At 43.0% G+C, this 24,554-nt stretch overlaps 1 protein-coding gene across 2 annotated transcripts in view; it reads right to left on the reverse strand.

Moving 5' to 3' along the window:
• The window catches only part of cacna1ia (calcium voltage-gated channel subunit alpha1 Ia), a 282,477-nt gene that overhangs the window by 139,826 nt on the left and 118,097 nt on the right, over positions 1-24,554 (reverse strand). For both annotated transcript variants that reach the window (XM_037544719.1, XM_037544718.1), the window contains exon 3: positions 1,440-1,551. In XM_037544719.1, coding sequence (XP_037400616.1) covers positions 1,440-1,551 — 112 coding nt within the window. The remainder of the gene's footprint in view (positions 1-1,439; positions 1,552-24,554) is intronic.

Consider the following 24,554-nt stretch of genomic DNA (forward strand, 5'->3'; position numbering starts at 1 on the left):
GATACGAGGTTTTGTTCCGACAGCAGTGATGTCACATGCAAAGCAGAGCCACCGCGGCAAAGATCTGACTGCATTCTTGTCCGTGCAGCATGAGCATGTTATGAACATGTTGTGAGCTCTAGATATGAAAGCTCTGACCACAAGCTAATGTGGTCACCGCCTTCATATTTATTGCGGGCTCAACATATTAAAGTAAACGAACACTGTGTGGCCACAACTCTCCCAGGAGCTTCTGTAATTGGATTTCTTTGACGTATGCAGGAACTTTATGCTGAGAGCACCCCGAGGATGGGCAGCTCTGTTCCTGGAGCACCACAACAATTTAGGCCTAATTTGACGCAGAGGTTTTCGTGTGACGGGAAGAAGCAGGTGATTGTCAAAATGATGCTACAGCACAAGCTGTGTACAGTGGCTCAGCGCTGCGAGATACAGTGACTGTTCATAACTTTTACAGACGAGGCGCCAACAAGCAGTTCTGTTTTGTCAAAGTTGATCTCAGTTTAACGTGGCAGGTGTTTGAAAATTTCAAATCAAGTCAAGCCAAATTTGCAGCGCTTTTTACAGTGGCTGTTGTCACAAAGCCGCTTCACAGAATTCCAGAAAAATGTAAAACCCCCCCAGCGGGCAAGCCAGGGGCAACCGTGGCAAGGAGAACCTCCCTCAGAACCAGGCTCAATAGGGGGGACCCATCCTCCTCTGGTCAAACTACCTACAAGTGATTATACTAGTAATATTAATAGCTGTAATATTGGTAGTAGGAATAGCTGGGAGTCTATGAGAACATCAGTGTAAAATTTATAATCAATGTAAAAACACCAAAATCACTCGGGGGAAAAAAACTCTTTGTATTAATCTACATTTGAAGTAATTAACGTTTTATTGTGTTTTAGTGTTTCAGTAAATCCTTCAGTAAATACTTTAACTTGAAGCCTCAGTCTTAACACTGGAGGAGGCTTTAGTACCGTACACCTCGCTTTACTTAGAGCGGACAAATACAGCTTATGAGCTCTTATAATTTGTTATGAACAGCACTTGCATAATGCATAATGCATTATAAGTATGGCTATAACGGGTAAGAAAGTGCTACCGATTTAGCTTCGTGACACTCCCTCATTCAGCTATCTGGCATTTGGACACCACATTTGCCTTTGATCATTTGTTCAAATGAAGCATAAAATGAAAAGTGATGTAATTTTTCGCTAATGGCAATTTATTTTCATTCCATCATGTCTTTCTAATTAATAAGTTATCAATAAACTGTAATAACTATAATATAACGTCCATATATAACTATTGTAATATCAATGGCTGTATTCACATTATTGAGTGTACAACACCAAGAAAATGGCTTTGCTTGCAGTGTACAGGACCAAAGCTGGTCCCTGGACTAAAGTGCATGAAAGTGTGAGGACAAAGAGAAAGTGGCCCACAGCACTGACCTGTAGAATCTGGCAGCGGTCGGAGGTGCAGTCGATGTTTTCACAGGGCTGGTACATTCCCAGAGTGACGCAGTTGAGCAGGATCACCATGATGCTGATGCGCTCGAACCAGGTGAAGGCACAAGAGTCAAGGATCACATCAAATATACAACATTCAAAGACTGCAGCATTTGACGGAGCACCACCTTTAAGAAGATTTACCATAAGAATTCAGCTTTAATGAAGGCAAGACACAGTTTCCCACCATTTGTGAGGCTTTCTGACCTTCATCCATTAGCCCATCTAATGAGTGAAGTCCACCACTTTAACACTTTAACACTAACGACTACACTTAGAATTAACCCTAACCCAGGTCCAGAAAGTAAAAGTCCTTCCCAGGATTTTGTTCCAACAGGCTGGCTTCTCTAGTTAGATCACACCACCAGCAGAGCTGTCCACCCTGTTGGAACAAAATCCTGGGAAGGATTTTTACTTTCTGGACCTGGATTTTACACCTCTGCCCATATATGAAACATGACACACGTGGCACATCGTCGGAAAGATGAATATTGTTTACACCACAAGTAGTTGTGAAGTTGTAGTGATGCAGCTCCATCCAATACCTTTGGGATGAGTTACGAGTGGCGTTTAAGATCCAGAACTCCATCATCCAACCTCACGAATGCTTTTGTGGCTGGATGCAATCAAATCCTCACAGCATCGTGTGTTGGAACATGTCCCTCCCTGAGGACTAGAGGCTGTTACTGTGGAAAGGGGGGGGGGCGGGGGCAAAATCATTGATGGTACCCTTCATTTCAGAAGAAACGCTGGATGAGCAGATGTCTATGTGAAACAGACGTAGTCCTACCGCATCAGACTGTCTATTTGAGATTACTTTGTAGCTCCACAGAGTCTCGACTGAATGTTTAATGCTTCAGGCATGCTGTAAGCACAATGCGGACTAAATAAGCTTCTACTACGTCTTAGCTTCATCGTCTCTGATTGTCTATGTTTGGCTTAAGGGGTATAAAATGTTCACTAAACTGTTCCGTCCATGCAATTTAGACAGTCATGTCAGCCTTGAGAGGTTCATGAAATGTACAAGATGAGAGTTCCTTCTCTTCAGAAGTGGAAGAGAATGACAAGCCCCCGCGTGCACGTCAAACTGAAAACATTTTCTCCCTTTTTGACAATTACAGCCTACAAAAGTGTCTGAGATCTGAAGTCTGCTGTATATAACTTCTAGATCAATCTGAGCAGAGCTACAGCTTCAGGCCCTCTCAATAAATCAGTCCTGCTCTCATCTGTCCACCTTTATGGACCATTTCTTTTTCAATTTACTCCCTTCCGGCGCTTCCTCCCTCTAACTCGCTCAAGCTTTTAGCTAGCTATTGCTTTTTCCTGTTAGCACACATCATCTCTTTCTCTCTTATCTTTCTTGATTCTCTCCATCCTGGTTGAACACATCACCTTTCACTCACTCACTCACTCAAATCTCGCACCCCCTCCCCTCCATCTGTTGTTCTCTGTGGTTCGTCGGATGGTCTCTGTAGCGTTTGAGCTGAGCTAGCCATGTCACCCCACTGCTGCGCTCCCTTCACTGGGTTCCTGTAGCCGCACGCATCAGATTTAAAACCCTAATGCTGGCCTACAAAGCCCAAAATGGACCAGCCCCTACCTACTTGATGGCAAAGGTGAAATCTCAAACTAGACCACGAGCCCTTCGAGCTTCGAGTACAGCTCGGCTTGACCCTCCATCTTTCAAGGCGCACGGAAGACAAGCGTGGAGAATGTTCTCCGTACTGGAGCCCAGGTGGTGGAATGAACTCCCACTGGCTGTCTGAACAGCAGAGTCTCTCACTGTCTTCAAACGTCTTCACACAGCACTTAAATGAGCACTGAATTATAAGCTGCACTTATTTTATTGTACTGCACTCTGTATTGTACTTTATTGTATTGTATCTTATTGTTATTGTATTGCATTGAATGGCTCAGAGTTCTGCGTTCAACTCTGTTTCTCTTGGTGTCTGCAGTGACATCTTGTTTCTAGCAGTATCTGAGCTCAGGACCGTCTTCCTCTCTCAGCTATTGGTAACAGGCAAAGATACTTTCTCTAGATTGACAAAGCACTTCTTGTAAGTCGCTCTGGATAAGAGCGTCTGCTAAACGCTGTAAACGTAATGTAAATGTAGCTAGGCGTGAGGCGGGGAACGATCCAGCGGTGCTGCTGTTTAGCACAAACCCGGAGCTTCTCTCACTTATTAGGGCTTAATAGAAACGCACTTCACCCGTAACAGGCCCTCTGGCACTCTGGGAAATAGAATTTATGGGTATTCTCCTTCTTTTTTTCTCGCCTTGTACTGACCCAGCCTTTCTAAGCATTAGATCGCTGTCAGCAGGGCAAAAGAAGGCTGAGGAATTAGCAGCGGCACTGGCTACGCTTTGAACTTCAATGCATGATATTCTAAAGAGCCATTGAGGGTTATTTTCCTCCTTGCCTTTAATCATTGATAGCAAAGAATGCCAAGCCCAAAGGGGAAAGCACGTCCGTGTTACGCAAGCAAGCGGTTTGCTATGGTTACCTGCAGGGGCGTCACTAGCCTGATTTAATGGGGCAGTACAATGTTGGCTTACCCCACCATAATCAAGGAGGGGAAGTCAATACATAAGCCATAAAGGTTTTTCTTAATAACTTATAGACGGCCCGTTTCACACTACACAAAACAAACATCCTAATCAAGCAAATTTAATACAAGCACTACATTTCCCACAGTGCCTCAGTCTTTCCTTTGAATATTTTCAGTTTCCATGTATGCCAACTGTCATCCAATGTAATACAGAGCTAGCAATAATGCAAAATGATTGTTTACTTGGTGCTAAACTTAGCAAACAAGTAGACACTGTGAACTAAAATTTGCCAAAAATGTAGAGGATATGCTAACTTGAATCGACAATCTATCAATTTGTAACTAGGAGTGTCCAAACATTTGCATACCCACATTTATATATCTGGCTTTAACAGCAAACCAACCACAGAGCAGCCAGATTAATGCTTATGTTAGTGTTGGCCTAGCTTGCAGCTTTACAAGTACCAAAAATGCATATTATATCAAAGGCTGCTATTATGTGGTGCAATTAAATGCAATACGTGACATCACCATAAAAGATTTGAGCCAAAAGAAAAAAAACAAAACAACATCAATTATGTGATTTTGTTTCTGCGTCAGTTCATGCTGGCTGGAAAATACAAGCTCGCAAAATGAGAAGTTGCATGTGTGTGAAGTGAAATAACTAAATAATGAAGTGAAAAATACATTAGCTTTCCCACGGGGAGAGAGCAGGCAGAGAAAACGCAGAGAGCAGGAGTGAGAAGCAAAATGCAAAGACAACTTGTGCCAGTTCTAATATTCAGTCATAAAGATGCATCCCATTGTTTTAATGCAGACTGTTCAACCTACTGTCATACGACCAGCAAACAAAGCGGTTTGGCTGTGCCTCCCGTAATTCTGTGTGCACCCCAGTATGATCAGCAGTCTGGAGACGCCCCTGGTTACCAGAATGAAGAATAGAAACCGCTTTCTCTTTTTCTGCTGTGCCTCGTTCTTCAGGCACTCCATCTCTGATTGTGATCTTACAGATGACTTCTACTGTCCATGATGGAGGCCTGAAAACAACACATATGGCATTAGCACTTGAAAGGCTGTAATTCTACTTGAATGTCCATAAAGGTCATTTTGACCATCTGATTTTTACATGGTTTTATATCACAATAGAGAAAGTAGATTTAAGTACATTAAGTAGGTGTGTTGTTAATATGTTACTAAAATGTCCATCCATCCATCCATCCATCCATTTTCTATGCCGCTTCTCCGTCAGGGTTGCAGGGGGGGGTGTTGGAGCCTATCCCAGCAGTCTTCGGGCGGAAGGCAGGATACACTCTGGACAGGTCGCCAGTCCATCGCAGGGCAGACAGACAGTCACTCACACACTCACACCCAGGGGCAATGTAACACGTCCAATTGGCCTGACTGCATGTCTTTGGACTGTGGGAGGAAACCGGAGAACCCGGAGGAAACCCACGCAGACACGGTGTTATTAAAATGTAAAAATTAAAATTTAAGAGACCCTTATTAATCAGACAATGAGGAAATTTCACATCTGCATTTAACCCATCTGTGCTATGAAACACCACATACACACTAGTCAGCGTACACACACTAGGGGGCAGTGAGTACACTTGCCCAGAATGGTGGTCAGCCCTAACCGCAGCACCCAGGGAGCAGTTGGGGGTTAGGTGTCTTAACCTTCACCTAACCTTCATGCTGGCCCTAATCCTAACCCTAACCTCAACCAATCAAAGGGCAGTCGTGGGCTGGAGGTTAGGGAGCTGGAACTGTGACCGGAAGGTCTCCAGTTCAATCCACAGTGCTGACAGTCCATGACTGAGGTGTCTTTGAGCAAGACACCTAACCCCCAATTGCTCCCCGGGCACTGTGGATACGGCTGCCCACTGCTCCGGGCAAGTGCTCACTGCCCCCTAGTGTCTATGTGGTGTTTCACTTCAGGGATTGGTTAAACGCGAAGGTGGAATTTCCCTGTTTGTGGGATTAAAAAAGTATCACTTAACCTCAACCCAAAACCTAATCCTGACCCTCATACCTTGGCCCTAATCCTAACCTTAACCTCAATCCAAAACCTAATTCTAATCCTCACCTTGGCCCCAAATGCGGCCTGTGCAAAAGTTATGGCACCATTTTGTTTTGTTTTTTTCCCAGCCTTGTGATGGACTGGCAACCTCTCCAAGCTGTGTCCTGCTTTCTGTCTCATGACCATCATGAGATTCCTAATAAATTCTTGACGAGGATGTCGCTAACTTAAATCTACCTTGCATACAGACTTACATATCACTGTTGTCGAAACAAAACCTTGTATATCCAAAATGGTAACTTTACAAGAGAAGCAATTTACTCATTAGGAGTAAAGAGTGGAAGACCCTCTTTGTACCTCCGTCCTGTTTTGGATCATAGCAGTCAGTGCAATGATTGCATGTTCCAATACCATGAACTACAACTCAAACTACAATGTCATATGCTAATGTGATGGGATGAACATGACCACATAATAAATCAATATCCAAAAAAGACAATTGTAGGGGTCACTGTATAGGGAACAGAGAGAGAGAGAGAGAGAGAGAGAGAGAGAGAGAGAGAGCAGTGGGGAAGAGTATCAGTCTGAATCGTAGAGGACTGTGCTTCATTACTGACACTCTGATGGAGATCAGGTCAGTCCTGCGGGCTCCTCAGGCTGTAATTGGCTGGCTGAGGTGACGGAGGCCAGAGGCTCCCTGACACCAGACGAATCCACAGCTTCCTCACACTCACAGGCATTTTTCAACGTGTAGCATCATTCCACCCCGTTAAGGACCACTAGTACGGCACTCTATATGTTCATATTATCCAGACAGCCCATCTAATTAGTGAATTAACTCATGAGCGGCTGCTACAGAGTAGCCTATTCTATTAGCAGTGCTTTTCTGTTGGCGTAGTGTTGTGGTGGTTGGTGTAGTGCAGTGGGTAACTTCTACGCTGTTGACCGGGGTTCAATCCCCTGCCTGGGTAGCCACCCTACACTATATCAATAAGAGTCCTTGGGCAAGACTCCCAACACCACCTTCACCTACCTGTGTGAAATGATCTAATTGTAAGTCACTCTGGATAAGAGCGTCAGCCAAATGCCCTGTTTGGATCATTTGAGATTGGCCTTGGAAGGTTGAATCGAGTCTCTCGGGAATGAGTGCAATGAGTCTCTAGGGTGAGAGTCAGAGTCAAGTCTCTGAGATGTGAGTCTGTGTCAAGTCTCAAGTATCTGAAGTCAGAGTTGAGTGTCTGAGTCAAGTCTCATGTCTCAGAGGTAGGAGTCTGAGTCAAGAGCAAGTTTGGGCATGAGTCTCCAGTCTCTTTTGGTCACTTGAGTCTCTAGGGTGAGTGCCTGGATCAAGTCTTAAGTCTGTGCAAGTTTGAATGAAGTCTTTGGGGACTGAGTCAAGTATCGAATCTCTGAGGTTCTAGTCTGAGTCAAGTCTCAAGTGTCTGAGGTGCAAGTCTGAGTTGAGTCTTGAGTCTTTGGGGTGTGAGTCTGAGTAGAGTCTCAAGTCTTTGAGGTGCAAGTCAAGTCTCGAATCTTTGAGGTGTGAGTCTAGACCCTGGGGTGCGAGTCTGAGTCAGGTCTTTAATCTTTGGAGTGTAAGTCGGCGTCAAGTCCGAAGTCTCTGGCGAAAGAATTTAAGTTGATCCTGAATCTCTGGGGTACAGATTCCCCTGAAGTAATGTAAAGTTAAGCTGCTAAAGGATGTAACACTAACTCTGGCCACTAGGAATACGTGTGTAGCCATCTGACTTGCTATCTTAAGTGATTAGCTTGGAAACTCACAGCCACAGGCTTAATATAACCTGGCTTATTTCTAATTTGTGTTCTATAGAAGGTGAAAGGAGCTGGACTTACTGACTCAGCAACACACAGTTCAAAAAAATGACTGACGTGATGGTTCAAAAGTCAAAATCTAAGTCTTAAATAACTGGGAAATGGCATGAAAACTACATTATCCCACCTTCTCATGTCAAACTGATCAGTTTGAGCAGGGCTTAAGAAACAACTATATTTCTTGCACCAGAAACAAGCATTTTAGGACACATTTACAAAAAAATATATAAATCTAGGGTTTCCCCAGTAATACCTGGCCATTTCCACTCCTGATTATGATCTAAAATTACGGCATGGCTGTGTTATCATGGTGATAACAACAACCTCAAAGACTTCTATACAAGCTGAAGTCCTCTCAGCACTATGAGTGAGCTTGCCTCTGTGGTTCGGCGTGTCCAGGGGATTGCGCTGTCCCTGGTGTGTCTTGGAGTGCTGGCCTCGTTATTAAAGTCTCCGGGGGGCCAGAAGAGCACCATAACCTAAAATAGCTCACACTTCCACATCCTTCTCATCATCTTTTCCTCTCTCACTCCAACCCACCCCCACCCATATCTCTCGCTCCATCTGCAGCATCTTCCTCACTTCCACCTTCATCTGCCTGATCACTGCCTGATTCTGTTCAATTTCAAGGATCCTGGGCAATGAGGGCCAGTAAGGACAACTGTAACTGTGTAGGAGGACTGTGAAGAGAGCTCTGTGTGTTCTCCCAGAATGTCAGTGCTCTTCCTTTCACAGTTAACTCCTTAAACCCTAGGCTTGTTATTTGGTTATTCATCTTAAACTCAGTTCATTGAATAAGACAAGATGTAGGAAGTTGTTAACCTTGTCTTACGTGTCATCTCAGCAGCAATTCAATCCGATCAGAGTGTTTGGATCATTAAAATTTGCCCTCAGAGTAGTTTATTAGTTTGCCTGTCCACTTTGGTCAGTAAATGATGGCTCAGAATCACATTGTTATGGAATCCCTTATTGATCTGTTTCTTCTGAGGAACAGTAAAAGGCCTGTTCATGTGCCAACAGATGGGTGAAGCTCCATCACACACAGAGAACACTTCAACTTCTCCACAGACCAGTGCTGGGGGCTTTATATCCCTCTACCTGATACTTGGCTTTGGCCTTACTGACCTTAATCCTACAGGTAACCAAAAAGTAATGATGACTCCACTGGATTTGATTTATTGTTGGCCTTCGGTTTTCAGCCAACTGTGTCCTGATAATCAGTTTCAGTTTCGGCCAACAATTTTCAGTTTGTTGCATCACTTATTTGGACAAAATCAGTGCAGGTCTTCTTTGCTCAGCTGCTAGCTTGCTTGCTTGCTAGTTTGCAGGTTGGAGTCAGCAATTCGCAGTGAAGGACGTCAGTTCTGCCAGTGCTTTATGTTTGCCGGTATTCTCCAGTACACAGCATGGGCACCTATATAGTTTCCTCTGTGGAGGAGGCACACTATGGCTTTACTTATCACCACATGTCACAACCTCCCGTTACCCTGTTTGACCAATGGCTAAACGGTTTCTCAAAACATGTTATTAATTACACACTCAAAAGATGATTTTTCAGGGGTTCTTTAGTAATGAAAATGATATAGAACCAAGAACACAAAAAGAACCCTTTGCATGAATAAAGGTTCTTTGCACCTTGAAGAGGTTCTTCAAATTGATAGAGAATGTGCTGTATATACTTCTTGAAAATGGATCTATATTGTACCAAAAAAGGTTCTTCTATTGCTACAAGCTTGACCTATAACACAACAATAGAAGAACCATTTTTAAAATAACAACTAAAGGGTTCTATATAGCACCGTCTACAGCATATTCTCCATCAATCACCATTTAATGATGCAAATTCTACATAGAACCATTTTCTCTAATAAAGAACCCTTGAAGAACCTTCATTTCTAAGAGTGCAGATACGTTATGCAACACGACAATAAGTATTTTCTTCCACTTGAAGCATAGGGTGCTGCACTGCCTATCTATCAACTTTATATTAATGACTTCCAATCAGTGTGAGAAACACCCCCTGGTATTTGGGGGTCTCATGTTGGCTCGCTAATCCAGCATTGGCTGGCTGCTCACTCGCCATAGTGGTGCTGATGCTAGCTCGCTCCCCGGCATGAATAAAACTTTTATTTCAAGCAATTTTGGAGGATTTCTGTTTGTCCAATCATCATGAAAGTTTCACACAATAGAAAAGAACAACTGCTGAGCTCAAACAATGCAGAAAAATAGGAATCAAAAAATGGAGCTACTTGTTTTTCGTTGAACATAGACGATATATATTTATAAAAATAATATTGTTCAAAAGGTAAAATGTTAAATTCTTGTTTTTGTACTTTTTTTTTTTATTCAATTACAAGAAGAGAATTTACACAACACTGCTTTATGTTTTTATTTGCGTTTTACTTTCCCAGCTCTTTTGAAGTTGTGGTTGTATGTGATATATTATACAATATGCTTTACATTATCTATCATTTCCCAGACATCTCTTTTACTCAGCCTGATTTGTACAATATGGAATTTTGTCCATATCAGCTCACACAGGCCAACACTCCTCAGAAAATATTCTCACAGGATGCGAAAAAAAAAAAAAATCAGAAATCTCTTTTGGCCATGTCAGCATAAGTGCCAGCACGCAAGCAGTCCTATTGAATCAGTGGACTGTGGAGACGGTATTAACAGAGTTGTTGAAGCCAGCTGTAGGCTCTTGACCCCTCTGTGACCTGCTGTCCACAGCCCACTGAGAGAGCCAAGCCTTTCAGCAAGCTTTTCTATCACTCCATCGCTCTCTCCACAGGCCCTGCTCTCTCTCTCAATCCATCTCTACACTCCCTGTTTGGCCGTCCATCTCTCTATCCTTCACCACAGGCCATCCTTTATCTCTCCATCCATTTTATCCCACCATCTTTCATCTCTCACCCAAACTAGAGCTAATTCCCTAACCTCTAATTCCGCCGGGTTCCAGAAGCCAAACGGCATCACGTTCCTTCACATCATTCTGTGCACTCATCTGTACTAAAGTGAGAATTCTTTCTACAATGTTCTTTTCCATTGTCGTCGGCAGCAACCCCCTTTTGAGGGGGGCTTTAGAGGCAGGCTTTTGGCAGTTGCTTCAGCATCATACAATGTTCCAAACTTGCTACCGCCTGCTTTACCACTGCCACAAACGATTCACAGCCAAATGCTTTTCCGCTGCCTTACGCCTTCCTTCTTCAGCGCACAATGATCAGTAGGCCAGAAAAGCAATGGCATGACTATTGCAGTTAGCATTACCGCAAAAAAGGCTCTACGTCTACCCTGGGCTTTAACTGCTCACTGGCATTGACTGTACTTTTCAACAGTGACATACTTTATTCTGAAGTCGTGGGGATATGGTGAGTAGCTGTCAGCAAGACATAGCACATAGCAACACAACTACACAAATATGCTGCATACAGTTCACAGTCAGAGACCACCCTTACATTTCATTTCCAGTTTAAATGGCCACTTGCCTTTGTTACAGCTTCCATTCTTTGTCCAATTCATCTGCAAAGATGCCATAAGACAACATACGAACAGTTTATCCAGTTACAATCTGACATAATCGTTTAAAGGTCAGAGGCATCAGGGCCGAGAGTTTTCACACCACATCTGACATCTTTATGCATTAATGTCTCACTCACAGGCCTTATAAGCACGTTCTGGCTCAAGGTTTAGGTCTCAAATGCCAAAAAAAAGAGACATTATACTGATGACAATAGTAGATCATTTACATCCTTGGATGACACCAAGCTTGGCCAAAGTTCTTTTTGAATTCCTTCAACGCCCTCACAGTCATCAGATTCATCCACTCGGGGAAGGGGTCCAAAACAGCACCAACATTATAACATGTTCTTCTTCGTGCCACATGCAATTACACATTTCCAAATCCCCAAAATGCACATAGTGTAGCTTTAACCCAACTAACAATATGTTCCCTCGTGTAGTGGTTTAGGCTGCTCCACCCACGTCTATGGACTTAATGCACAGTAGTACTTAATAAGCACCCTCTACCCTCTTGTGCCAATGAAAATGAGCATTTCTTCCACTGGCAAGACAATAGCACAGCACTTCCATCTGTACCCTTAAAGGTGCCCGTGTATTATGTGTTCCCCATGTTCCCTCTTATGCTATTTCAGTGTGAGTGTGATGCACACTTCAAAATCTCGCTCTGTCTTTCTCATTAAATGAGTGTGGTGCTGTGAAGTGTGTGTGTGTCCTTGTGAAAACTCTGGTGATGAGGCCTGAGGTGAGTCATTTTTTGGAGAAATCGCGGTAGAAGCACGCGCTCCTCCTGTACTAAAATTACACCAAGTGCCCAAACAGTCTGGATCTACAGACACCCCCCTGTGAAATGAAATGAGGTATAGATGGTCAATATATTCCAAAATATACAATAACATATTTGAATACATTGCTTTGTTTGGGAAGTCACCAAGTCCTGAAAGTGAGGGAAACAAACAGGCTGATGAGTGGAGTGATGACAGAATGGCTCTCTGTGTGACTCCCCATGCCTGCACATGGCACATGTCACAGGATGGGGGTGGGGGTGGGGTGGTGCGGCAGATCCAGCCTTGCGGACTGCGGCACACCGGGGGCATGATGGGGGCGCTAGACGGATGCACGTGTGTGGTATGTCCTCCAGTAAAGCCTAACACTGAATATTATCTACCACATGTCTTTTCACCAAAGAAGAACAGACTGTTCTCCAGGCACAGAATCGTGTTTACATTATTTTTCTGCTGGTTTTAGCTGTGCAGCGAGCTTTTGTTTATGTTTATAAATAACAGTGTATTATACAGTGTCAAAGACCACATAAGCAAATGTATTTGAGATTACTTAACAATACAACACTGTTTGAGGCAAGTGTGTGATGCTAATTGGTGGGTTATGAGCTTCTATTATGAGCTGCACTCGTCTCATTGCTCCACTGCAGAACTAAAGCAGCAAACTTCAGGAACTGAACTTGTCTTTTCTGACCAACTAATTTTGTGTCTGATTTTTGGAATGGGTGATTATGGAACGTGGAAGTCTTTCACACACACACATATAATTCGGTGGGGAACCATCAGAGTTTTCTAGGCCTTCAGAGAGGGTCTGATAATATTGGGGAACTGTAATATTATTAATGTATATGTAACAGTATAATATTATATGTAATATTAAACTGTATATGCCTGTAATTTTTTTTTTGTGATAGAATCCTATGGTTATCATATTTAAAGTCTGCAAGTATTGTAGTAATAGTCTTATTTCATTGTTAATTCAACTATTAAGTCAACCAGATTTTTGTCTGCCATTTCTATGTGGATAAAGCCAAGTAAGCTCTTCCATTTTTCAGGACCTCGGGAGCTGGACTGAAGACGTTTCATGTTAACTACCAACTTATTGAGGAACTGAATACAATAAGCTGTAAAAACGTCATGATCTAACCAGGTTCAGTTAGTTGCTAGGAATGGTAAAAAAAATAGCAGCAGCTTTATGCCAGGACTCTTTACTGAGTCACTGTAACGCTGTGTTAAAGGCTGTCATAGACTTCAAATGCCTGTATTTATTCTAGCATCAGCATTAGTTCAGTGCTAACATACTACTAGAGGTCCCATAGGGGTGCTAACGGAAATTAGCTGTACTATATGTATGCATACACCCACACATGGAATGTTAGCATGGCCAGCACAGATGATTGACTGGATAGATGAAGGAACTCTCCAACTCCCTTCAGAGGTCAAAGACAAAGACAAAGACTCCCTGAGTGTGTCTTGCAATGTGTGTGTGTGTGTGTGTGTGTGTGGAGACCACAGGTTGGATGTCACCATCTAAAAAGACACCCACACATACACACACACACACATTACATGTCCACCCACACACTGTCGCTCCTGTCAGCCTCATTGACCTCTGTGTCAGCTGGCTCCACATCATCACCCATTAACTGTGTAATGTAACACACACACACACACACACACACACACACACACACACACACACACACACACACACACACACACGCACACACACGCACACACACACACACTCAGAGAACATAGAATATTTTACTGATACCAAAATTGTTATACAATAGTATCCAATTGAGTTATACAATAAAGGCTGAATTAAAAAAGGACATAAATGTGACAAAATATGCTCAGACTTATCTGAGAACTGTGTGGGAGTGGCTTAATATTCTAATGAGTATGCTTGATTGACATTCCTCCCCCACTCCCAGCTAATTATGTTTCCTAGGTAAGCTTTCGCTTGGTTGTTAGCTTTTCTGCTGTATTTTTCTCAGACTCTGAGACAGTCCATAGGAAATATATATTCTTGTTAAAGCTGTGTGAAGCTTATGCTTACATAAGCAATGCTTAAGATTAGGACCACCCAGTGTGCATCAAAAGAGGAGAATGTTTTTAACTGGGCTAGTCGTTTATTGAACACTGGATCTTTTATTTTTCAGCAGGCATACATTGTGCTTGCATATTGTTAGTCCACCGTAGCAAATTCAACCTAATTAGACATGAAACATGGTTTTAGGCTCCCTGTTGCTTTAAGGACACCACAAGGTTAACTTTGCTGAAAAAAGCTGAAAAAGGTTCAAACGGAAATGTCGACCCATTTCAGTTTCTTTGAGGGACATTGAGCAAGAGATTTATGATCACTGTTCATGTCCAGTCTCAAGAGCAGATACAACACTCAAGAACTTGAAAACATGACATCCCGCTCCTTATCCGGAACAGAGCGAAACAACAGGAGCAGAAAGACTAGTCCCTGCTGGAATGCCGATGCCATCTACTGTTTTTGAAATGACAAAAAAATGTCTAAGTGAAAAATCTAACTTAGAAATAATGGCATTTATTGCCTTGGATGATCAAGTGTTCCCTGTTTTCAGAGGACCCTGGGTTCTGACTGGATTAGTTGGTCTGATTTTGTCTGTTTTTGCCTTTTTCTCCAAGCAATGACAAATTATCACTGAAATCTGGGAGCGGAAGAAATGAGGCCCACTGGAGGCCCTTTTATTATACACTTTTATAATCTAAGAACAGCTCAACCACTTTGCACTGAAGTCCCTGTAGTTACTGGATAATAAGCATTAATATGTAATAAGCCTGGGATTTTTAGTGGTTAAGTGCAGTGTGTCGGCTTTTATGGCAGCTCAGTGTAAAATATCTTAATAAACAAACAAAAGGGAATTTAAAGGTCTTCGTGCTTGTCTCAGCAAGTTTGAGTTTGGAGACTTAATTCTAATTTATACAGCACACCAACAGTTCACGCTTGGGTCACGGCTTTCTAATACATAATATTCACAGGAATAACACAAAAGGGAAAGAGGGACGGAATAGGCAGAGCAAAGAGAAGAAAGATAGGGAAATGGAAAAGGAAAAGAAAGGAATGGAAAGAAAGTAAAGGAAAGAAAACAGAATTAAAAGGAAAGGAAAAGAAAGAAAAGGAAAAGAAAGAAAGAAAGAAAGAAAGGACAGAAAAGGAAAGGACAGAAAAAGAAAGAAAAGGAAAGGATAAGAAAGGAAAGGAAAGGACAAGAAAAGACGAGAAAGGAAAGGAAATTAAAGGAAAGGAAAAAAAATGAAAGGAAAGAAAACAGAGAATTAAAAGGAAAAGACAGGAAAAGAAAGAAAAGGAAAGTAAGGGAAGAGAAGGGAAAGGAAAGGACAAGAAAGAAAAGGAAAGGAAAGAAACTAAAGGAAAGAAAACAGAATTAAAAGGAAAAGACAGGAAAGGAAAAGAAAGGAAAGGAAAAGGAAGAAAAGGAAAGGAAAGGAAAGGAAAGGAAAAGGAAGAAAAGGAAAGGAAAGGAAAGGAAAGGAAAAGGAAGAAAAGGAAAGGAAAGGAAAGGAAAGGAAAGGAAAGGAAAGGAAAGGAAAGAAAACGAAAGGACAGGAAAGGCCTGCATTCCTTTCCACACGGTCCCTAAACTGTGCGATTCTCCATTCAAAGACTTTTCATTCAGAATATCCTGCAGTGTCATCATCAAAGCCTGGTGTGCCTGTGAACTTTGTAAGTAGTGATAAATGTTTATTCACTTCCTCTCAGCTCAGTTTGAAGCTGCAGTCTAAATCTCAGGCCTTTAAAGGGGTTTCAGACGCCGATATCACATGCACATTACAGAGAAGCCCACATGGCTGTAGAGCTGTCCAGTTATCCTATTCATCTAGGATATAAGAGTGATAAATCAGACTACGCCAGTCGCCTGACCCACAGGCAGCCGCAAGGGAGGCTGGGAAGGCAGTGCCTGAGTCTCACATACTAACAAAAGCTGAGAGTGACAGCAGGAGGGGGACATCAACCACGAGAGCGGGTGGGAGAACAACGACAGCCACGAGAGGCATGAAGACAGACAAGTCATGAACACCGCCTCCCAGGCCGCACCTCCTGTTTCACAGATCGGCCACTAGACTGTGCCTCATGTTCCATTCCAGTGGCCAAGCTGTGGAGAGGGGGCTGTGACAGGGAGGCAGAGCTCCCACAGACATGCTGAGGGAGTCTTCATGCCGGAGGAAAGAGCCATCCAGCCCATACCCACCTGTACCTGGCTGGCTGGTGGGAGCTGAAAAGCATGGGAAGTAGCATGAGGAGCAGACTGTTGGATGGTTAGGAGCCTACTGGTGGAACAGCACTCCTTGGCAAGCCCAGGCTGGGCTCGATCCTTTGTTGGGGGGAGCATTCGCACTCTCCGAGTTCATGGCCTGAGATGGATGTTGTGACTGACAGGCGTAGATGACAGCCATGAGAAAGGCCAGGAAGGTGGTGCCCGAGCCTCAAACTCTGATGAAAGCCATGAATGGACAGTGGGAGAACATTAGCTGTGAGAGAGGTAGGGAAAACGACAGCAGCCACAGGTGGCATGACGATGGGGCTCATGTCCTGAACCCCACATGCTGAGCCCTTCCTGGGTTCCTCAGCAAGGCCAGTAGACTACACCTCATGTTCTGTCCTGGTGGCCAAGCTGTGGAGCAGGGCTGCAGACAGGGAGGCAGAGCAATGAGCTCTTTCCCTCGGAAGCCAATAAAAAGTGGTGGGTTTTTGATTTTGGTGCTTTTCGTTTGTGTTTCCTGTGAGAGAAATAAATTCAAATGGCCTCTGCAGCCCTCAACCCCTCCAGCATCCTTCCTCCACCCGGTATAGCCCAGGGCATGCTATACAGACATTTTGCTAACTTGTAGACTACACAGGATGCAGACAAGGGATTCAGGTACACTTTGCTTGTGGAAGTGATCCTACATTTATAATGAAACACTTATAATAGCTTGAGCAAAACAGGAGGGGTTGCAAAAAAGAATGAAAAAATCAGATCAACACATGAAGAATGACTTCCAGTGTAGGTAAAACACAATTTGCATGTGTGGATTTCGGGGTCAGCACCAACCATGGAAGCGAGCTGAGCCGAAATGCCTTTTATTCATGCGTTTATATGACTGCAGCTCTGTGTCCTCACAGGTTTGACGTTAATCCTCAGCACTTGAGTGAACATCATAGTCCATAACTCTGAAGACTGTAGATCAGAGGCCATGGATCTGGAGTCCATAGATTTGGCTTGTGCATCTCTATGGTTCAGAATCTCTGAATAACCGGCATAGCTCACTTTGCATTGAACTGCTAGGCTGCTGAGACGTAACCAAGGACAGTAAGAACAGTGTGAACAGGATGCAGAGGAACTGAACGCTTCATATTCAGCATCATATTGACTTTTGAGACAGATCTTCTTTCTGCCTTCCTGTCTCTGACTCCTTACTCTAAAGGTGCTGCACACAGACATGAACTTTACACCGTGAACGGAAAGCGCATTAAAGGAATGTGTTCTAGCTTCGCCTCTGCCAGTGTTACTAGTCTAGTCACATCATAACTTTCATTTCACCTCATCCTCGTCGGGAATAAGGGGTGCGACGTAGACTGTTCGGCAAACTACAGGAAGAAAACACAGGCTTAGTCACTCTGTCTGTGATTACGGCTGAATCGTAATCAGAAAGGAAAGAAAGGAGAGGAGAGCAAAGGAAAGGAAAGAAGATGAAAGGAAGGAAAATAAACCGAAGAAAGGAAAAGTAAGAAGAGTAAAAAAATAGAAAGGAAGAAAAACAGAAGAGTTAAGGAAATAAAAACAGAAAAGGAAAGGATAGGGTAGGAAACAGGAGAAGACAAAAGGAAAGAAAAGGAAAAGAAAGTAAAGAAGAGAAAAGGGAAGGAGAGGCCAGGAAAAGAGGAAGAAAAGAGAAAGGAAAGGAAATGAAAGGAAAGGAAAAAGAGAAAGGAAGAGGGAAGAAAATTAAGGGAAAGAAATGAGAGTAAAGAAAGGATAAAGGAAGAAGAACAGAAATGTTAAGGAAATAACAACAGAAAAGGAAATGAAAAGGTAAAGGAGAGAAAATGAAAGGAAGGGGAAGGAAAGGAAAGGAAACAAAGGGAAAGCAAGGAGAGTAAAGAAAGGATCAAGGAAGAAAAACAGAAATGTTAAATAAAGGAACGGACAGCAAAAGAGGAAATAAAGGGAACGGAAATGTAAGAAAAGGAAAATAAATAAAATAATTAAACAAACTGCTCAGTTTGACTTTGGCTGGCATTACTGGCTTGGTTACATCATCACTTTCATTTAATATGTAAAATACTGGTTACTTAGTTAGCTGGTTAGTTAGTTGGTTAGTCGTGTAGTTAGTTAATTAGTTAGTGAGTTGGTTGGTTGGTTGGTTGGTTGGTTGGTTGGTTGGTTGGTCGGTTGGTTAGTCGTGTAGTTAGTTAGTTAGTTAGTTAGTTAGTTAGTTAGTTAGTTAGTTAGTTAGTTAGTTAGTTGATTGGTTGATAAGAAATGTTCTAAATTCATTACTTGAGTTTGAGTTCGAACTTCATAAAGTTCACTGAGCCTCTCTCTGGGACACAGTGTGCCGTAACTACGCTCTCAGAAGAAAAGGCACTGAAAGATTCTGCCACTGGGGTGGTTCCCTCAAGGGTGCATCTTCATAGCCTTTAGATAGGGAACATCACAGTACAATAATGAAATATAAATAGGATATGTACCTCATCCCTTAGAAAAACGTATTTAAGATACACAGTTGGGCCCTAAAGACATTGTTTGTACCTTTATGAACAGAAATATACCTGCACAGCTTCTTTTTCTGACACTGCAGAGTTGGTGTGGAATTTACAGAAACTGAATAATAAATCTTAACCTTAAAAACTGAATAATAAGACTTAACATGTTAAAGAAAATACTGAGAAGGAAGGTGATAAACAACTGCACTGTATTGTACAAATATATGAGTGTATAATCTTTATAAAAATATGACTCAATAAAAAGAGTGATGATTCACTCAGAGCAGATGTGTACCTGCAATCACACCCACACTCAGAACTGAGAGGGGGGGGTGAAAGAGAGACAGTAGGGAAACAGAAGGAGAGAGAGAGAGAGAGAGAGAGAGAGAGTGAGAGAGAGAGAGAGAGAGAGAGGGGTGTAGGGAGAGAGAGAGAGAGATCTTCTCTTTTCCAACATTTAACTGCACAGGACCCTGACAGGAGCCCAAGACAAACCCTGCCCTGTTGCCACAGCAACGGGTTTAGACGAGATGTGTGTGTGTGTGTGTGTGTGTGTGTGTGTGTGTGTGTGTGTGTGTGTGTGTGTGTGTGTGTGTGTGTGTGTGTGTGTGTGTGTGCATGCGCGCATTTGTGTGTGTCTTGTCTGGGCAGAATGCAATACAGAACCACACATTAAACACACTCTGCCTATGTGAACGTATGCATGAGTGAGCGGGCGAGCAAGCATGAGAGACAGCGAGAGAGAGAGAGAGATCCTGCACACTGAGATTATGTAACAGTGAAGGAAACAGATGATGGGATGATGCTGCTGAGTGATGCAAGCGTGATCACAGACAGAATGACTAAGCATGTGTTTCTCCTGCTATAGTTTTCAGAACATCTACGTAGAGCTTTATGTGCTGTGAGAAAACCACGGCGGAGTCAGATATGCATCCCCTATGCATCCCCTATGTACTGTATACACAATGTATGTCCAAACGTTTGTGGACACCATACGTTTCTTCTGAAATGAAGGGTATTGCTGGTGAGGGTTTAAGTGGGAGAGGTCCTGCATCAGGTGGAGGAGTTTAAGTATCTCAGGGTTTTGTTCACAAGACATGGGAAGAGGGATCGTGAGATGGGCCGCAGGCTAGGACAGATGACAATAGTAACATGGTCACTGTACCGGATTGTAATGGTGAAGAGGAAGCTGAGCAATAAGGCAAGGCTCTCTGTTTACCGGTGAGTCTACATCGCAACCCTCACCTGTGGTGACGAGCTTTGGGTAATGACCAAAAGAACGAGATCACAAGCTGCACAAATAAGCTTTAGTCACAGGGTGGTGGGCTACTCTCTATTTGATAGGGTGAGGAGCTCTGTCATCCAGGAGGAGCTCAAAGTAGAGCAACTACTACTCCACATTGAGAGGAGCCAGTTGAGATGGTTCGGGTATCTGATCAGGATGCCCCCTGGACACCTCCCATAGTAGGTTTACCAGGCGGGGCCTACTGGGATGAAACCCCAGGGTCATCCTAGGACCTGCTGGAGGGATTATGTCTCCAAGTTGGCCTGGGAGTGGTTAGGCGTCCCTCGTAATGAAGGTTCCGCTGAAGGTGGACAGGGTCATCTGGGATCCTCTGCTTTCCCAGCTGCTACTGCGACCCTATCTGGACTAAGCGGTTATAGGTGATGAATGAATTAATAGTGAGTTCATCCTGTCTTTGCTAGAGTAACAGCCCTGCTCTTCTGGGAAGGACTTATTAGATGTTGGAACATTGGTATGAGGGTTTGATTGAGCATTAGTAAGGTCAGGTAATGATGTTGGATGGTCAGTTCTGGGTCACTCCAGCTCATCCCAAAGGTATAGAAGCTTCATCACTCCAAAAAACACAGTCCCACTGCTCCACAGCCCAATGCTGGAAGGCTTTATACCCATCTAGCCCATGCTTGGCATTGGGCATGGTGACCTTAGGCTCATGTGTGGCTGCTCCAGAGCTTCCCATCCTATGAACCTTAAAATAGATGAATTGATTCTCTCTTTAGAAGTGTCGGGATACTTTTGGATGAGCAGTATAATGAAATTAGAATTTTCTAAGCATAACCCTAATTTCAACCCAAAAGAAATTGTTTATTCAGTTTTAAGTCAAAATACGTCCTTATCCTGAGAATGTGTGAAAACACACACACACACACACACACACACACACGTGCTTTGACCAGCTGTGCGCTAATAAGTCCTCTGGTTGCCCACAAGGCCTTTGATCTAACTGAGCCGTGATTTATCTGCTTATATCAGAGAGTTCATTTGGGTTTGATCTTTGGCTATTCTGCATTCTATGGTTGTATATGTATGTGTGTGTGATTGGTCAGGTGGTCACTGTCTGCCTCAAGCTGGTAGAAATGCTCTTCAAACTTGGGCATCCCAGGTCTGTCCAATGATCGCGATGAATGAAGGAAAACGGAGTCCGGTGGGTTTCATTACCCACAACTGCCTAAAATCTCCAGGATCTCTAGGACCAGGTTTGGAGACCACTGGTCAATGGGTCTCTAGAGTAAACAATGAGCCTGCATTTGATATGCTTTCAATTTATATTCTGTGCCAACAGGTCAGAGTCTGCACTTCTGACTTATCTCAATGGCAGGATTGGGTACAAACAAGGCAAACATGTAAAGGATGGCACAAAACAAGACTGTGCACACAACAGTAACCTTTCACCGAATTCAAATCACGATAAAATGTCTCGGACGTACGGGCGCAACTGTGGCATGGGTTGGAAGTTTAGAGTTCACACTTTCTACAGAGAGAGAGAAGATAGAAAAGGGAAGAGAGAGAGAGAGAGAGATGTGAAGCGACAGAAGAAATAGACATGTGAAGTGCAGGATGACGGCAGCGTTCCATGCAGCCACACCAACCTCCCTCCGGCCATCTGTCGTTCTCTCTCCTTCTCTCTTTCACCCCGTCCTAAGTCTCCTATGCTCTCTCCTTCCTCCGACCTTTTCCTTCTTTGCCTTTGGGTCTGGCCAATATACAGAAGGAAAGGTAGGATGAAAGGAGAAAAAGTGAGAGCAAAGGAGACTCTAGGAAGACTCAAAGCATCTTAAGCACAAACGAATGTTCTCCTATTCTCTGACAAGAGGTGAGGAAACACTGGGCGTCATTCACCAGCCGTTCTTGAGAAGAAATTTCGGTCACACTTTCTATGAATGTCACATTTGTAAGCCCCTATAAACACACTCATAACATGTTATAATACATTCATAAGGCATTGTAAACATGGCGGTCAATATTTATAAAAATGCATTACATATTATAGCCATGCGTATTATGCATTATGAATTGGTAACATGATGCATTATAAGTAGTGTTCATAACAAATTGTGCTTCCATCAATAGTGTTTTACCCAATGTGGGAAAGGTAATGTACACCACCGTTAGCTTGGCACTAACTTAAAACGGCTTATAACGCATTATAATAACAAGTCATAATGTATAATGAACATAGCAATAAAGTGTAATTCAGTGTAATTAATTTTCATAAATATTTATAAACATGTTTATAATGCCTTATGAATGCATTATAACATGGTATAAATGTGTTTATAGATGCTTACAAACATGACATTCATAGAAAGTGTTACTGGAATTTCTTCTTAAAACCCACTTACGCAGTTTTCATGAAAATCCTGACATTCACCAGTGAATTCTTATTTGGGATTTGTTCTTCGGTAAGACCAGGATCTACACACTCAAGAGCACCAAGGTGAGAACAGTTGCTGTGCTTTAAGAACGCATCATGAATCTGATGCAGACCTTCTCTTAGAACCTTTCTCTAGGGCACATTTAAGAACAAACTGAATGAGGCCCATCGCTTCAACGGGAAGAGGCCTGCACTTCTTTTCTTGGGATGTTGGGGAATGTAGTAGAAGTGAGAGGATTTGAGTGGTGATCTGCTCTCATCTCTTCTAGCTGCAATGCAGGAGAACGTGAGGAGCTGTCTGTGAGTCATAGTGCACCTTTGGAGTCTCATCACATATAGGCACGGTACGCAGCAACAGCTAGCAGCAAATACACACACACACACACACACACACACACACACACACACACACACACTCACACACACATAAACAGATTTGGGGTTTCACGACTATTTATCGATACTTGCTGACTGATCATTCAAAAAAGCGATTGACCAGTTGTGTTTTGGATGTGTTATGGATGTCTGTGCAAAGTATTTTGTTAGCAGCTTGCTAATAGGGGCTGGTTCTAGTGGCAGATGCTGTGGTTCTAGGTATGAGGTGCACTGCATAAAAGCTTTTGTTGCCTATCATTTTCAGTCACAGACACTCTGCATACAGAAGTGCGCAGAATGTCTGATGTAAACTGCATATTTAAATCACCACAGCTCCAAGAAGCTCATCTTAAACGGATTGTTTACAAAGAGTTTTGCTAAAATGATTGAATACATTCTAATTATAAGTTAAGACTGAGGTTTTATGTGCAATCTGTCCTGAACAATCTGGTGAAAATCTCTGATTACATGTTCACTACAAGTAATCGGATTCAAATTTACGTGCATGCAAAAGAGAACCGTTTATTGTAGACATTATCATGATGACCATCACGTGAGTCCAGTCAGAGTGAGATGAGCAGCAGTGAGCAGTGCTTGTGTTTTTAATCACTTTATAATGACGTCAGACTCAGGAAAACGTCCTTCACACGTCCTTATTAAAGAAGGCCGAGAGGAAGACGTCGTGTTCTGAGACACATAAGCTGGACGTCCGTCCCACCGCCGTCTTTTATAGATCAGAGCATGAACTTCGTCTCCTCTGCAGACCAGTTTCTGCTCCGTCATGTTGAATGATATAAACTCTGACTGTGATGTGACGCACATGGAGAATGGACTCAAACTTTCCGATAGGGAATGTAATCGGATACAGGCGTTTACACGGATATTATTCTTCTATTTAACGGATTATTTACAGGGTTACCCACCTCAATCAATCAGATAGAATTCGCAATGGCCTCAATCGTTCTAGTCTATTCTGATACATGGACAAATTAAATTCCGATTGTGCTATTAGTTGGATTATTGATGGATAATTAGGCTGCATGTAAACGTGGCTACAGAGTATTCAAACTAGCTCAGGCTATTCATGGGTCCAGTTTTATTAGTCCGATGGGGAACAAACGATTGATTATCAAGCTAAATGCTAATACCATGCAGTCTTCTCACCCGTAGGCCTTTCAGAATAAGGTATAGGTCTGGTTGCTAAACCAGGAACCCCATAAATAGCAAGTAAACAAAATGCCATCATGCATTTGCCAACTGTTGCTCCACTTTGTTGTTGAACTTGTGCTCTAAATCTGACCAATGATGGATGGGGTGGGGGGCGGGGGGCGGGGGGCTGATAAATTGTGCAGCACCGACTGTAATTGCACACCTACACAGTAGACCTATAAGGCAGGTGGTGCTCATAAACTGGACCAAGAGTGGACGTACAGGGGAAGGGTTTCTAATAAAGTGAAAGGTTAGTGTACAGTACTAATCAGGGCACTGCAACTATCTGCACGTCTGCTACAGTTTCTCATTAGAAGAGCACAGTTTCAGCTGTAGAACTACAGAA

The sequence above is a fragment of the Pygocentrus nattereri genome, chromosome 14, assembly GCF_015220715.1.
Source record: "Pygocentrus nattereri isolate fPygNat1 chromosome 14, fPygNat1.pri, whole genome shotgun sequence".
Classification (NCBI taxonomy): Eukaryota; Metazoa; Chordata; class Actinopteri; order Characiformes; family Serrasalmidae; genus Pygocentrus; species Pygocentrus nattereri.